The sequence below is a fragment of the Populus nigra genome, chromosome 5 (assembly GCF_951802175.1).
Source record: "Populus nigra chromosome 5, ddPopNigr1.1, whole genome shotgun sequence".
NCBI lineage: Eukaryota > Viridiplantae > Streptophyta > Magnoliopsida > Malpighiales > Salicaceae > Populus > Populus nigra.
This window is the reverse complement of record NC_084856.1, coordinates 18093490-18110591: the sequence shown is the minus strand read 5'-3', so window position 1 is coordinate 18110591 and position 17102 is coordinate 18093490. Positions and strand designations below refer to the sequence as shown.

General features: G+C 35.5%; 1 protein-coding gene across 2 annotated transcripts; it reads left to right on the top strand.

The window, feature by feature from the left end:
- The first annotated feature begins 3019 nt into the window (after window positions 1–3019).
- LOC133693586 (E3 ubiquitin-protein ligase RKP) lies at window positions 3020–15474 on the top strand. Of its 2 annotated transcripts, none has more exons than XM_062114821.1 (11): window positions 3020–3399; window positions 3740–5395; window positions 6169–6993; window positions 8257–8417; window positions 9444–9582; window positions 10214–10297; window positions 12007–12291; window positions 12393–12524; window positions 12874–13073; window positions 13581–13785; window positions 14844–15474. In XM_062114821.1, the coding sequence occupies exons 2-11, from the start codon at window positions 3893–3895 to the stop codon at window positions 15144–15146; spliced, it is 3837 nt and encodes a 1278-aa protein (XP_061970805.1). In that variant the 5' UTR covers window positions 3020–3399; window positions 3740–3892; the 3' UTR covers window positions 15147–15474. The 2 variants fall into 2 exon arrangements, with proteins under 2 accessions (XP_061970805.1, XP_061970806.1); XM_062114822.1 differs by having other exon boundaries at window positions 3734–5395.
- Window positions 15475–17102: the final 1628 nt, after the last annotated feature.

The window sequence follows — 17102 nt, the reverse complement described above, 5'->3', positions numbered from 1 at the left end:
TAATTTTAATTTATAGTATAATTTATACAAGTTTATCTAAATAAACACCTAACCATGTGTATAAAATCTGACCTAATCTAGTGAGTTGGCTCTGATAACTTAGAATTTTAATTAAATTTTAAATAATTCAAACTTAAAATTATAATTAGCTAGATAAAACTTGTAAAATTCTAGACCATATCAAATTTTAAATACTCTTGACCGTGACACCATCGGGGTGGGATTACGCACCTATGACCTAACCTTATAGATTTTTGCCTCGCCACGCGCCTAACAATATAGATCTACCTGTGTCCAAAATATGAGCGTGTTTGGCAGTGTGGTTGCGGGTGCTTTTCAAATAACTTTTCGTGCTAAAATACATGCTAATGATGTTTTTTTATTTTTTAAAAATTATTTTTAACATCAATATATTAAAATAATTCAAAATATATAAATCATATTAAATTTTAACAAAAAAATTATTTCACATTTTTTGGGAACGCAACCACAGCCGCAACTGCGTTCCCAAACGCTCCATAAGTGTAGCTTATTTTCAACTTTGCTGTCCCGAGCACCCCTTGCCCATTCGAGCGCCACATGCCATAATCATAACCAATTATGAGCCTAATTCCCACGTGTGTCCCGTGGAAACCTTTATTAACACAGCTCTCATGAGAATTACGTGCCACAATTTTAAAGCGAGTACGAAACTAACAAGCCTTCTTGCTGGATATTGGGAATTATCCCGTGACTATATACAGTTCAAATTTGACTCGCTTTTGTGCATGTGGCCGAGAGGTAGGCGATAAGACCCAGATGGGCACCCACCATCCAGCGCCGGCACTTTAGATGATTCAGAAAGGGTGCAAGCCGAGCCGAGCCAAACCAAGGAATCAATGGCCTAGTTTCGCCACGAGGCCTTTATCAAATTCATTTATTTTCCGTGATATAATAAACTAATCAGAGTTTTAAGGAAAAAAATATTAAAATAATTTATCATGAATATAAAAACTAAAATACAAAATTTGTTTAGCTTCTCTAAAATAAATTTTAAAAAATTTAAAATATTTCTATCTTTTTTATTTTTATTTAATATTTTTTAATATTTTCAGATTATTTTGATATGTTAATATTAAAAATAAAAAAATATTATTTTAATATATTTTTAAATATAAAATAATTTAAAAATCAATAACTACACTTTCAAATAGTATTTTAATATTAAACAGGATTCGATTAGACATAAATTTAACTTATATATAAAAATCTGGCACGTGAATACTTTTAGAGGGAAGAAAATAAAGAGAATCTTGAAAAAGCTGGATGTGAGCATCCCGTTGTAACTGTAGCGTTACCATTTGCAATACTTTTCGATGATAATATCAGCAGGCGAGGAAAGTTCGTGTGGATGTTTGCTTAGACAATAGCTCGTGGAGTCACATGAAAACGACATGTCGGCGTGGGTAAATCATTTTCACCCTCGTTTTTAAAGTAAGTTTTTGCTGGGCATGAATGACAGTGACATATTAAGGTTTACATTCCAAGACTGGATTTTTATTTGTCTTTTTCCAGATATTTTTTTCCGTGGAAACTTTTAGAAATCATAAAAATATATTAATTTAATATATTTTTTATTTTTAAAACCAACACAAATATAATTTCAAATACATTACCGATCACAGCAGCACAACAATTCATTAAATAACTCTAGTCAACAAATTCATTACAAACAGCCTTGGTTGAAAAGTAGCTGACGGTGACCAATGAAATCCATTGCTGTGTACTAAATTAGTTCCCATAAAATCTAGGAAATGGCACGGCAGCTGGCATATTAATTCATCGCATAGCACCCGCCTCTCGTAGCGCGGTCCAGCCATAGCTTTTCTTCACTGTCCATTTCATTGGTAGAAGATAATAACTCCACAAAATCGCTAATCTTATCATAATTCAAAATTTGGATTTTAACATAGTCAACAATGAATTTAATTCTTATAAATTAAATATAAATATAATATAATCCAAGAAACTGGACCTAGAATATTCTTACCCGTGAAATTAAGATAATAAAAACCTCATACCTGCTGCACCGTAATTGTGGTATGAACAACACACGCTAGAAACTCCCCATCATTGACGAAGTCATTGAAACCCACCGCACAAAATGGAAAAGTCATCCATCAACCAACAACGGCGCATTTCAAATTGGCGGTTCGCTTCTGAACTCTGGGTTCCAACAAGAGGCGCACCAACGCCACGTCATCGCGTATATAGTACCGACACGTGTCAGTAACAAAAACAACCCTGCATTCCGGATTGAGCGATTTATTCTCGAGTCCCTTGGTTTTTCCTACCAGAGGCGCACCAACGCCACGTCATCGCGTATAGAGTACTGACACGTGTCAGTATCAAAATTCGCCCTGCATTCCGGATTGAGTAGACTATTCTCGAGTCCCTGGTTTTAAACGTATTTGCAGCTTGGTCCATTAACTTGTAAAAAATCTATCATTCTGTCCCTTCACTCTTGTTAGTAGCTGCCTTATTTACTATAACATTTTGTTTTTTTTTTCCCTTAAAATAAATGTTATACACAAAACATATCGTGAAATATGTTGCATTTTCTCTGTGTGCAAAATATGAATAAGGTGTGTTTCTATGTATTTTTTACCGTATAAACTTTCACTATGTTTTTTTTTCTATAAAAAATAATCATAAAATGATATATTTGGATCTACGATGCAGAGAAAATAAATAAATATTTCAATAAAAATATCATCGACAATAATTAAAAGACTAGCTAACTGTTTGGTATATGTTATAAATCTATTATAACATTATTTCTTATTTTAGTTACTTGAAAAGAGATTAATTTTTTTTTAAAACAAAAACATTAAAACAGCAATAATACTGAATGGGCCCTAAATTATAGGATCCTAAAAAAAGAGGAGTAAAAAACAACCGAGCTCAATTCTCAGGGACTAAAGAGTATTATACTCCTCTAGATTTGTTGTGCGCTGCACCTGGTCCCGGATCATTCACCCATCCCTTGCGTTCCCTGATCACTCCCTCTTTTGTGCTTTCCACAAAATCTGGCAAAAAGAAAAAAGAAAAAAGAAAAAAGAAAAACTAGAAAAAAAAGAAAATTTGGAAATGAAAATCTCCTCTCCACCCTGACTCTCCAGAATTATTTTTTTCCCTACTTGCTAATACTACAACCAATAATAATAATAAAAAATACTTTCTCTCTCTACAGCAAACTAAATCAAAACTCTCCTCTTCGTTCCTCTCTCTATTTTTTTTTTTTTAGAAATGGCATTAAAAAACCCTAACTTCAGCTCGCCGCCTTTGCTATGTCGAGTTACAGCTGCATAGTATCTTCGTCGTCGACATCTCCATCATCAATCACGTACCCACGCCCTTGTAAGCACTTTCAATTTCTTGAAATTTACAGATACTTGTGAATTTTTGTTGTTGCACGAGGAAATCATCACGGTTAAGGAAAAATTCTCGGGTCTTGCTTGGTTCTTGAGATATTTGAGGCACAACAATGTGAAATTTGAAGTGTTTCTGTGTGCTGACTTGTTAGTGATAAGTGAATTTAAGTTAGTTATTTGATTAGTGAATGATAAGTTTAAAAAAGGAGGGAAAATGATGTTTTAATTAGTTGTTATTGTTTGCTGCATTATTTTTTGAATTCAATGGTTTTGTTTGCTGTTATTGAATCGGAAATTTAAGTTCTGCAAATTTTTTGAAGTTACAGGGATGGGAGATGGCTAGGGTTTGTTGTGAATGGATCGGTGTTTCAAGAGGGGAAATCGAAGTTTGAATTTGGAGGAGTGATCTTGCATTTGAAAAGTGTTTAGTTGGTATCCTGCTAAATCATTTGGATAGTGTCCTTTTCTTTTGATTACAAATGGCAGAAGAGGGAAAACGGGTTGGAGGGATTTCTTCTGGCTTGGCTGTATTATTGAATGGTGAAGATAGAAAAGAGAATTCATCGAAAACCCGACTTGTTTCATCTTGTGATGATTTTGGTAATCAGCCTGTGGAGCGAGCTCTTGAATATATCTTTGGTCTCTCAAACAGATCACTTGGTCAATTGACCGGTCCAGTTGATGCTAAATTAGTTAGCTCTATTATAAAGAATGAGTTTTCAAAATTTTGTGTCAAATCTGGTGATTTGATTGATAACAGAGATGGGGTTCATATTAGTAAGGATGGCTGTGAATCTCAGCTGGTTGGGCTTGAAGAATTGAGCATCTGTGGTGATATTAGAATCATTAAACCCCCTTTGCTTGTAGAAAGCTTAGCAATGTTCAGTAGTGCTAGGTCCAATGCTTATGTTTGGAAAGGGAAATGGATGTATGAAGTTCTATTGGAAACTTCTGGTGTACAGCAGCTTGGATGGGCAACTCGTTCTTGTCCTTTTACTGATCACAAGGGTGTAGGTGATGCAGATGATTCATATGCATTTGACGGGAAAAGGGTTAGGAAGTGGAATAAGGATGCTGAGCCATACGGTCAGCCATGGGTTGTTGGTGATGTCATTGGATGTTGCATTGATCTGGATCATGATGAGATATTGTTCTATAGAAATGGCGTATCCCTTGGAGTAGCCTTTCGTGGTATCCGCAAGATGGGACCTGGATCTGGGTATTACCCAGCGATCTCTCTTTCTCAAGGTGAACGCTGCGAATTAAATTTTGGGGCGCGTCCCTTCAAGCACCCCATTCAGGGGTTTCTTCCCCTTAAAGCGCCTCCTCCTGCAAATCTTTTGGCTGTGCAGCTGCTTCAGTGCTTATCAAGGCTGTCAGATACGCTAGGCGTGGAGCGGGCTGAGAGTTCTTTAGTTGGTAAACTGAGGAGATTGAAGAGGTTTGTGTCACTCGAAGAAGTATTTTATCCTGTTTGTCATGGGATATGTGAGGAATTCTTCTCTGTACTTGAGGGATATTCCGGGAGCACTGAGTATGTGGCATGGGGTCCACTTCTTTCATTCATGATGGAGGTCTTCAGAGTGCAAGCACCACATGACTATTCAGTTTTGGATAGGTTTATTGATGTATTTCTAGAGTTTCAAGAATCACACCTGATGTTTGAGCATATTATCAATGCCCTTTCAAGTTGCTGCAAAACAGCATCTTTGGTTTTAACTGAATGCCCATACTCCGGATCTTATTCTTATCTTGCAATGGTATGCCATATCTTACGACGGAAAGAATTGATGGTTCTTTGGTGGAAGTTGGCTGATTTTGAATTATTGTTTGAAGGTTTTCTATCGCAAAAGATTCCAAACAAGCAGGACCTTCAATGCATGGTGCCTTCTGTTTGGTGGCCTAGTTCAGGTGAGGACATGTATAATGATGGAAGAAGCATGATGCTGACAACTACAGCTTTATCTGAAGCTATCAATAAGGTATATCCTATCGTGGATCCCTGATAATTCACATTAAATTTGTAGAATCTGAGTCCTATACTGTTGTAGATCCATAGGTATTAGTATGATGAGGTGAAAAAATAAATGAAAAGCCCTCAAAATCATTTTTCCATATGGAATTACTTGTAACCAGAATGATGCATAGATAGTGAAATACTATCAAATTCAAGTGGCCAAGCAAACTTCCTTCGTTGTTGTTACCTCTCTATTCGATAACTTCTCTCCCCGTATGCTCAATTTGTCCTCATTAATTTCACTTATAAAAAGCAATTTGTGAAGATTTGATCATTCACAGTTAATCAAGAAAAAGATTATTCAAATAAAAGCTCCAAAAAACAAAAAGAAAGAAAGAAAGAAAGAAAGAAAGAAAGAGAAGAATTCTTTCAGTTGAATTGAATATCATGAGTTTGACCTCCCATTTGCTTTTTTATTTAATTCATGCACAATGAGTAAAAGATGATTGGCTGGATCAAGTCGACTGTTTACTTGAATATTAACATATCTTATATTTATGGAGCATGCACATGTACTTATATGATGAGTTCATGGATGACTATGGGGAGATCATGGGTGAGTGTAGATTGGCTGTTCATGAGTGAGAAGACTGACATTGTGGTACACCAATATTTGTTGATAAAATACATTTTGTGATTCTGTAGTTCTCTCTGTTTTGCAGCATTATATGAATTTATTTAGCCAGCTTTATGCAATTTAATATTAATTCTTACCCTAAAAATACTGATGATTTGTAGATAGAGGAGAAGCATAGGGACCTATGTCTCTTGGTCATGCAATTTGTACCACCTACAGCACCTGCCCAATTACCTGGCTCAGTGTTTAGGACATTTTTACAAAATATTCTATTGAAGAATAGAGGAGCAGATCGCAGTGTGCCACCTCCTGGAGTTTCAAGCAATTCTGTTCTTGTTTCTTTGTACACAGTTATACTTCATTTTTTATCTGAAGGCTTTGCCATGAGAGACATTTGTGGCTGGTTGAAGAGGTGTGAACCCTGTGGTCATGATGTTGGATTTCTCCACAGAGGTGGTGAACAAAGTTTCCCTGTAGATTTATTTCTCAAAAATGATCCTCATCGAACTGACATTTCTAGACTTGGGGGATCATTTAGTCATCTTTCAAAATCTCATCCTGTATATGATCAAGAAGCAGAAGTAATCCGGTGGGAGGAAGGTTGTATGGATGATGAAGAAACCAGAGTAACACATAAAACCGCCCAGAAACCATGTTGCTGTTCAAGTTATGACATTGAATTGTCAAAAATCTCAAAGCATCAAATTAGATACAATGCTAAAGGTTCTCGTGTCCATTGTGGTCCTATTCCAGACAGGTCTGCTCATGTTGCTGCAGAATGCAGTGAAGGAAGTTTGAATGATGAGATAGCCGACAAACCTAGTACGAGTGATCAATCTGAACCTGATTTTGGTTACCGTCCAATGCGGGATATTAGGATTGTACAAAGGGAGAGTGATGTGTCTTCAGCTACACTGAGAGAAGAAGAACTGCTAGATACATTGCTATTGTTGTATCACATAGGTGTCGCACCAAACTTTAAGCAGGTAAGAGAATTTTCTGGATGAAATTTGCTTTTTTCTTTTTATTAATTTCACTTTACTGCAATCAGGTGTACTTGGTATCCGTTTTTTTTATCAAATGTAAGTATTGTATAGATCAAAAAGAGCAAGACAAGCTTGCTATACAAGACTTGGTATCCGTTTTGATCTTATTGGTGAAGGGCTTTGTGCTGCCTGAAATGCATTTACTCCCTTTTCCCTTAGAATTACAATAGAAAATGAAGTTTGCAGCAAACATGGAAAGGTATTAGGAAGTGAAGTTAACAATGTTTTTTCCCTATCCTGGATGAACATGATTATTGAGTTAAGATATTAACTACTGGCAGCTAGATCAACTACGATAAATGAAAGCATTTCTTGAAGCCTGAAAAATTGATGAAATTTGTAGTGGAGCTGGAGAAACCTTTTTAAGTTTTGAAGGATCCCTTGTGGAATCTGTAGAGTAAAACCAAAGACAAATGATCATGCAAAACCTCTGAATTCCAATAGTTGTTCTTGGTTCCTCCAAAAAGACAGTAACTTGGGATAAAGTATAGAAATGATGAAGTTGAGGTTAAATCACCATGGCACACTTTAATATGCCTTTCTGTTGAAATAAGAAATGATTGATGATAAAAAAAATTATGCAAAAAGGAATAATTTATGAGTAGTTTCCTTGGTTGGAAATTGAATTTGCCTAGGCAAGTGCCTGTTAATCTCTATGTGTTTGTGTCTATTTTCTCCTAAGGGTCCGAGGCAGGTAACCATTACCAAATGGTTTTACGCTCGAATGTCAATTTGTCAGTTTGATCACAACATATGGTATCTTTTTATTATTTACACCAATGTAAGCTAAGATGCCTGTTAAAGCTATATACTTTGTCATATGATATCAAACACTTGTTCTTTCAATCATTGTTCAAGATACCCAAAGGAGAATTTGATAAAAAGTGAGAAAGTTACATGCTGTATTTAAAACAATTTTGCATTATGTTATTTTCTTGTAACTTTCAAATTTTTCAAAAACACTTTTTAAACCCAAAAACAAACAGGCTCTAACTTGTTGATTGTTGTCCAAAGGGAACAACCTTTCTTGGAAAACTTGTACACATTTCATTTTTTCTGGGATTACACCACTACCGTATTGTTTTTCTGTTCTCTTGTGATGTTTTGTTTAATGGATGAACATCGTTTTGTGCTCACCGATGACATGCTTTCTTGCTGCATTTTGTTTTGTGAAGGTCTTAACATTTCAATCTTTGATTGCAGGCATCACACTACATGTCTCATCAGGCACAATCAATATCACTCCTGGAAGAAACTGATAAACAAATAAAAGAACATGTTTGTAGTGAGAAATTAAGACAGCTGAAAGAAGCTCGAAATGATTATCGTGAAGGCATAATTGATTGTGTCAGACATTGTGCATGGTATGATGTCCCTGAACTACATTTATCTTAGTTTTTGGAAAATTATTTATCTAGGTCTCAACCATATGAAACATTGAATGAATATTTGAAGCTGTTTTCCCTTCCATTTTCCATGATTAGAATGAGAAATCGATATTCCATTTGTCACTATGCACTCTGCAACGCCTAGAACTGTTTAAATTCTATTTATGATATTTCTATGGTTGTAGTTCTTCCTTGCTGTGTCCTTATCTCCAGGTAATCTGAACTCTAAGCACCTGCAAATTTTGATCATTGCCTAGTTGCCCAAATTTGGAATTTGGTTTCCTACTTTAAAGCCTCTGGAAATATACCAGATTCTTTTGTGATAAGAAGAAATTTCTTTGATTTTCTGGTAGAAATTGGGAAAGTGGGAAGTCAATTTTCCCAAATCTTTAAAATAAAAAAGAATTACTATCTTGTAGTTCTAACTGCTGGATATGTTTCTTCTATAGTAGTTTATTTATTTATATTGGTCTCAACCATATAAAAATGGGGTGAAATGTTAACCTCGTGTGTTGAGGGGTAAAGGATACTGGACTACATTTCCTCCTCTTTATTTTTTTTGTTGAAATTGAACATCCATTTCTCTACTTTTTTCTTCCACCACTTATCTTGGACCCACAAATATAAATATCGAATATTGTTATAATTACCTAAACCCTAAACCAAATTTGATTTGATCTATTGTGGGCCTACTAATAGCACTATAATTTTTCAACACCCTTAACACTTCACCTCTTGGAAGTTTTTTTTTATACCCTTAACACTTCACCCTTTATTTTTACACCCTTGATATTTCATCTCCAAATTTTTCACCTCATACCCTTAGTTTTGCCACTCTTTGATTGGTGCTGGTTATTGATACTGAACAACTTACTAGCTTTATTTTCTGGTTAAATATAGATGAAGTTTATGGGGTTATAACATCAGCTACATGTATTACATACTTTATGCTAGCTCAGTGCATCTTCTGATTTTTTGCTGGCCTTTTTGTCATGTGAACAGGTATCGCATCTCTCTTTTCTCGCGGTGGAAGCAACGAGCGATGTATGCAACATGCATATGGATAGTCCAACTACTTCTGGTTCTTAGCAGAGTGGATTCCTTATTTATTTATATTCCTGAATTTTATCTTGAAACCCTGGTAAATGAATATTTTCCTTTAATCTCTGCAAGATGATACTGGGTGTATTTATCAACCGTTGTCTGTCTGAAATAGTGTTTATCACAGTTTTTAACAAAATATTACCTTTGTCTTTAGGGTTTTGTTGTATGTCAAGGTCGGTATCTCTTCAGAACACTCTGCATCTATTTGGGATTATTACAGTCATGCTTACACCCATTGTTCACTTAAAAATATATTATCACATCAATTGTAGAAGTTGAGCTACTTCATGCAGTATATTAATGTGCTTTTTAGGGTCTTGTTTTGGGAGTTCATCAGGACCTCATGGTATTGCTTGATAGAGCTGCAACTTTAGATTTAAATCTGCCATGAAAGCTTTCATTTTTTCCCCTTATCATCTTTAAAATATCAATGCTAATCATGTGTTATTAACATCCCATTCTAGCAAAATTCCTATTTGTGAAGATTTTTGGTTGGTTAAGTGCTTGCCTTGAGGTGACAGTTTCCTTTTGTTTCAAATGTGATCTAAATATCATTTACCTGTATTTTTAAATTAAGTGCTTTGCTTGTATAATGTGCCATTGATGTGGTTCGCAATGTTAACTTGTATACCTAGCTGCTACATGCTGCTGTTCTATTGCCATTTCAGGTTGATTGCTTCCATGTGCTGCGCAAGAGTGATCCCCCATTTGTACCCCCTGCAATATTTATCAAGCAAGGACTTGCCTCATTTGTAAGTCTCACATACTACACATTATTTTGTCTTCTTGAGCATAAGTTTATTTTGTTGATTTTTGAGTCATCTGCTGTTTGCTTTTTGGCGGGTTTAAAGTTGTCAATAAATCTTGGCAACTTGTTTTCCCATTTTGTCTATAGATCTGTGGATCAGGAAAGTGTCTCTTAATGATAATTTCAAAGTGTAATCGTTGAAATTGATTGTGGCCCTTAAGATGCGTGAATTATTACAGCTCTAGCACGATTATTTCTTTGATAGCGCCATCAATTTGTTACACATGAGAGGTGGGGTATTGCCAAGTGTGACCCCACTTTTGTATCAAAGGAAGAAAAATGTGTCCTGCCATGTGGTCGATAAGTTTCTTGGCAGCCCTTGACTGAGGAGGTATGGAACAGGGGGAGCTACAGCTGCCACCATTGCAACACATGTTTGGCATCTTAGAAACATACTAACAGGAAGGGAATTATTGTCTTAAACACATTTTTGAAAATTTGGATGATTAGTAAGATCTTGGTAGGGTTGTTACTTCGTGGAACAATGATCTTGAAAAGACCAACTTCAATTGATTCACAGAAAGTTAAACCCATCGAATGTTTGATCGTTTCTCTCACTCTGAAGCACATTTGAATGAGTCTCTACATTCCAGAATTCTCATGCCTACAACCACATGCTTAGTTCACTATTCTGGGTATTACAACAATTCTTCTTCCTCCCCAGTCCTTTGGTTATTATTATTTGCTGGTTGGCACATTTTCAACTAATACTACTGAATTTACTATGAATTTTCCATCTCTCAAACTTTCCTTTTCTAGCGGTCAACATAAGTCTCTAATTTTTCTTGGTGTTATCAAGAGGTCCTGGATAAAAAAAAGACTAGAGATCCTAATACTGTAGTCTGTGTTTTATATTAATATAAGCCAAAAAACTTACCTCCTATATGATTTGTGCTAATCTCCCTTTTGCTATGTTACAAGCTATAAAAGTAAATGAGCTTCCTGCATGGTTAATTTTAATGCATCTTTTCTGATTTACTGTGAATCTGTGTGTGTCTTTTTGAAGTCTGTTGGATTTATTGCTAGTTTGAAGTTTCAGTTGATAGTTGCAAGTGTATGCTTTTGATTATATTTCCCGAGATTTGGTAATTGTGACACTTGATTGTTGACCAAAGTTAAGATCTGTTGCATGTGTATTTAACAATAGTTTGATTGTTTTCAGTTAGAAAATGTAGAACCATGATACTACTTGACTCCTCAGCGTTGATGATAAATGGTTCAACTTTATGGATGGATTAAGATTTTGATGATCCACAACGTGGTGTTCCAATCCAATTTAATTTGTGCCACATATGATTGAGAGAAGCAGAATTATTGTGCACATTTTTTTTTTACAAATATCACAAAATCTTACCATCCAATTTTCCAAACAAGAGGCAATTAATTGCTGACAGTTGATTCATTTCCAGGGACCAGCTGGGTTCTTATATTTGACATTTTGACTACTTCTGTGCTGTAATTTGCTCTGCACCAATTGACACCAACAGACCTTTTCTTTTCTTTTCTGTACTTCAATATTTGTGACATGTATCACTTCATGCAATCTGGTGATTTCCTCTCAATTTAAAGTATGCTTCAATCTGAAAGTTGAATATATTCACTGCATGAAGTCAATGGACTTCAGAGAATTGATTGATTTCTCCTGTTCATCAGGTAACTTTTGTCGTTTCCCACTTCAATGATCCAAGGATATTGAGTGCCGATCTTAGGGATCTTCTCCTCCAATCTATTTCAGTTCTGGTACAGTATAAGGAGTATTTGGCAGCTTTTGAGAGCAATGAAGCAGCCACGCAAAGAATGCCAAAAGCTCTATTGTCAGCATTTGACAACAGATCTTGGATCCCAGTGACCAACATTCTTTTGCGGTTGTGCAAGGGTTCTCGTTTTGGTTCTTCAAAGCATGGGGAATCATCGTCGTCATCGTCAATTGTTTTCCAAGTAAAAATGATCAATCTTTGCATTTGATTTTTTTTCTTTTTTTTTTCACTGAACAATTTGTGGGCATGGATTTATCCTCCTTTTTGACTTAATCCATGTAGAACTTGTTGCGTGAAGCTTGCATCGATGATGAAGAGTTGTTCTCAGCTTTTCTGAATCGACTATTTAATACACTCAGCTGGACAATGACTGAGTTCTCTGTTTCCATTAGGGAAATGCAAGAAAAATACCAGGTATAATTTACTGATACCAAGAATTTTATGACAGCTGTTTAATGGCTTTCAAAAGATTAGAGTTTATACTTTACACTAGTGTAAATAGCCCCCCCTACCATTCACACATGCTTGTGTATCTATATCCTGGAGAGTTATTTTTCTTGGTTTACTTTACATTTCTATAACATTTGCTTTACTGACTTAAGTGGATCACTTGTTTGGGTCGTCATATTACTATCACGTAGTAATGCCAGTTGTGTTGGTTTAGCTTTTAAGTCAGTAATAGCTTAGCTGTATGGAGTTTTCTGTTATTTTCTACTTGCAGTTTGCTTCAAATATTTTCTTACAATTTTAAACATCTTTTTAGGTTTTGGAGTTTCAGCAAAGAAAATGCTGCGTCATATTTGATCTCTCATGCAACCTTGCAAAGGTTTTAGAGTTCTGTACTCGTGAGATCCCTCAAGCATTCCTATCTGGAGCTGATACGAACCTTCGGAGGCTAACTGAATTGATAGTCTTTATTCTCAACCACATTACTTCAGCCGCGGATGCTGAGTTTTTTGATTTGTGAGTTTCCATGCTGTTGAATCGGAATCATGTTTCTCATTCTTTTCCCACTTTTTGTCATTTCCCCTTTCTAAATGTAGCAAGTTTTTCAATACATGGTGTAAATGCACTCTGCCATTTGAGCTTCAATTTGTCTTGCTTTCCTTGAAGAAACATACAAGGGAATTGATGATGATAGCAAGTAGACATTTAGGATATCCTTGGTTGGTTTGCTTATGTTATGACAACCATCCAATATTGCGCTTGATATTTTCAGATTTTTGTAATTATGTATGTTTCATAAGTACTTGTAGATGGTGGATGTATCACCCTTATCGTGTCTTTGGGCATTTTTAGGTGGTTTTTTGGCGATGCTTTTGGCATTTCTAATATTAATAATAAAGGCTTCACTGGTGCATAAAATACATGCTTAATTAAAGAAAGGACTGTGAATTGTTTCGAAGTTCATATTGCAACCTCTATGCTTCCTCAACAGTCGTTCATATAGTTATGCCACTGTCTTTGCAGGTCTCTCAGACGACATGGTCAGTCTCTGGAGAAAGTAAATCGAGGCATGATATTAGCACCTCTTGTAGGGATCCTCTTGAATTTGTTGGATGCAAGTGTGGAGATGGAATGTGGAGAGCGGAATGATGTTGTGGGTGTTTTTGCAAGCATGGACTGCCCTGATACCGTGCATTGTGGATTCCAGTATCTCTTGGAGTACAACTGGGTTAGTTTTGTCTACTTTAAGCCCCATCTCTCTTCATATGCATGTTTAAACTTCTCTATCTCGTGGATAACAACCTCATTCATTATTCCACTGTGCTTATGAACATCATGATTAGAAGGTTCATGCTTATGGTTGGCAATAGAGGGAGGGGGTGGGGGTTGTACTTGTGGCTGAATTTTTGTTTGCATCTACTTGTATGCGATTCCATGGAGGAACAAGGTTCTGCAATTCATGTAATTTTAATGGGCTAGAAGAATTAAAAAAAAAAGGGGCTACAAGAGGAAGAAATGAAATAGGTGTATGATGTTGCCTAGAGATGACTGATGTAGAAAAAGAAGGGTATAAGGAAAAAGTATTGAACACCTAGAACCAACTAAGCTAAACCTTTGAAATCTAGAAAGATGCTTCTTGAATCCATCAAAATCTAGGATTTCTGAAATCCACAGGAACAGAGAAATTCCAAAAATAAAAAAAATTATTTATCAAATGGCCTTCCAAAATACGCAGTATGTGTATCTATATCAGCACACTAAAGCCTTGCGAGTCATAACCGAAATAGGAAAAGAAGAAAAAGTCTAACAAGATGGAACTTTGAACTAGTTATTGTTATTTTTTGAGGAAAAAAACTCGACTAATTATCATTATAACAAAATAGGAAAAGGAGAAAAACCCTAATAAATAGAACTGTCAAGTAATGTTCTTTTCCCCCAAAGGCAAGAACTCTACCAATCTTGGTAAAAACAAAATCCTGCTTAATTCACAATATAGCGTACATAAACTATATATCCATTAGCAAAATATAGTTCTAAAGAAATGGAAAATTTCTAAATGTACCTGATATTTTTTTTCTCTTGTACATAAAAATTATTTATTGGGTGCTGGCATGCTTGGTTTTCAGTGGTGTATAGTTCTCTTAATATGATCTGGAAGTGCTCGAACCGCCATTAACAGAAAGATTGAAATGAGGTTTCCTTTCGAAATCAGTGTGTGTGCTGTTTATCATCTTTTTTCCATCTCATTTATTAAGCTTTGCAATTTACTCTGTTGTATTGTGCTAGGCTGGATCCTCGAGAGGGGATGCTTATAGTGGGAAACTTCGGCAGCTTGAGAGTTTCTTGAACCTTCTTATTAGCAGGATTGAGTTGCAACAAATTGAAAGGATGAAATATGGGGAAGAAACGGAAGCCGATGACAACACCTGCTGCATTTGTTATACTTGTGAATCAGATGCCCAGTTTGTCCCTTGTTCACATAAGTCCTGCTATGGTTGCATAACCAGGCATCTGTTAAATTGCCCAAGATGTTTCTTTTGCAATGCAACAGTCTTGGAGGTTATTAGGATTGGTGAAAACAGAGCTTAAGTCTTATTCCCCTCAATACTCGTGTTGTTGCCCAGACTCATGGAATCTTAATCCAGTCATGGACTGATTGTTGGTTTCCGCCCGGGCTTTTGAATCCTAGATTTGTCCAAGACAGAAAGAAATTAGAACTGAAAATAGGTGGTAGTTTAATTAGAGATGCTGCAATTTGAATTATGACTAAGTGTCTATTATGGGTTGCAAGGTTAGGTGGATGGGGATTGGAAAGAAACAATTCTCAATGGGTTGATGAAGAATTTTGTAGTGGAAATCTGAGGGCATTATTCTGTAAATATGAGATGTAAATGGCAATGAAAATCTCTTCTCCTTCTCTCTTTCCCCCAGCTTTTATATTCACTCCACATCAGTTTGGTTTTGGCATAGAGCTGTCTTTCTGATGATGGCGAGGGGACTCTTGGGGAATTTATATAATACAAATCCAACTCTGAAGCAAGCCCTTTCTTGCTCTCAATGAGCTTTTTATTTATTATGTTGTAATAGCCTATTTTACCAGATATTAACTTAACTAATCATCCCATAATTATTAATACTAATTATAGTATAACTACAACTCTAAAGGTATATTTTAAAAAATAAATACTAAAATAATAATTATAAACACAAGTATTTAGACTTGTTACATTTTTTGATATGAGTGGGAGCAATAGAGCACACGTATAAAATAATATCATAATAAACTAGAAAAATCCACTGCTAAATAAACATGTTTTCTTAATTTTACATAAAAAAATCTTTTTAGAATGTAAGAAATTGTATTCAGTGATCATTTTATCGTTCTATTGGGCTAATCACGCCAATGGGCTTTTGGACTTTGTGTTTATTCAATCAATCATGTATCATTTTTATTTTTATTTCTATTTTTTCCAATGGGAGATTTTTTTTAAGGCTTTCCATGCCGCAAATCAAATCATACTGATGTTACAAAAATAACTGAACTCTGATGGAGATGTATAGTAGATTTTATAAAAAAAGACAAAAGGGATTAAATCTGAAAGCCTTGAAAAAATTTCCATTCTCTTTCTGCTTCCGGAGGAGGAGGATAAGTAGCTACTGAGTCACAACCCAAGCACTTCAGGAAGACCCAGATAACTTTTTGGCAGAAATAGCAAGGGCTGTCTTGACAGAGGGTTTCTTCCTCTTCTTCTCTGTTGAAGTTTCCATGTTCTTTGATTGTCGTTTCCTTTCTTCTCTGCCCCTGCTTGATCAGAGTGGTGGTTACGGTGGTTTTAATTCACCAACTTGACACCTTGTTATTCGAGTGCCCTTATAGAGTCATCTGCCGATCGTATTAATACATGAGAGATACTGAACCTGCAGCTGCTGGTAATAATAGAAATCTGGGTTTGGGTTCAATTACAGACAATTTTTCTGCAACATACCTCCTTAAGCCTTGATTTGCTTGATTGTCAATGAGTTTAACTGTACATGATATATTAACAAAAACATTAAGAAACTTGAAGTTTCTGCACTGTTCAGACAACAGTAAACCAGGTGGCCTCTCAGTAAAGATTGTCGCGTGGACTTTCACGTTTTGGATTTTAAATCTCTTTGGCTACTCCACAAAGATTGTCGCATTTGACGGCTTAACTATGTCTTTTCACTCCTTCATCTAATTTACCAATGTTATTGACACTTTGACAGATACTTTTATTCCAAGAGTTGATCTTTCTATGATAAAGACTCTTTATTCTTTAATTTCCATGGAACAAAAAATACGGGTGAACAAGGAATGAAAATGTCCCTGTCATTATAGGATATATCAATGGATGGCAGCTTTCTCCAAACCTCCAGGAAAAACATGGAAAAAAAGGCTCAAATTGAAATAAACCCGACTTAATATCAACAAATTTATTGTTAATTATTAATATATATAATTCTCCATTTATTTTATTAAATACACATATAAACTTTTCTTAATAGTAAACAAAACGTTAACGC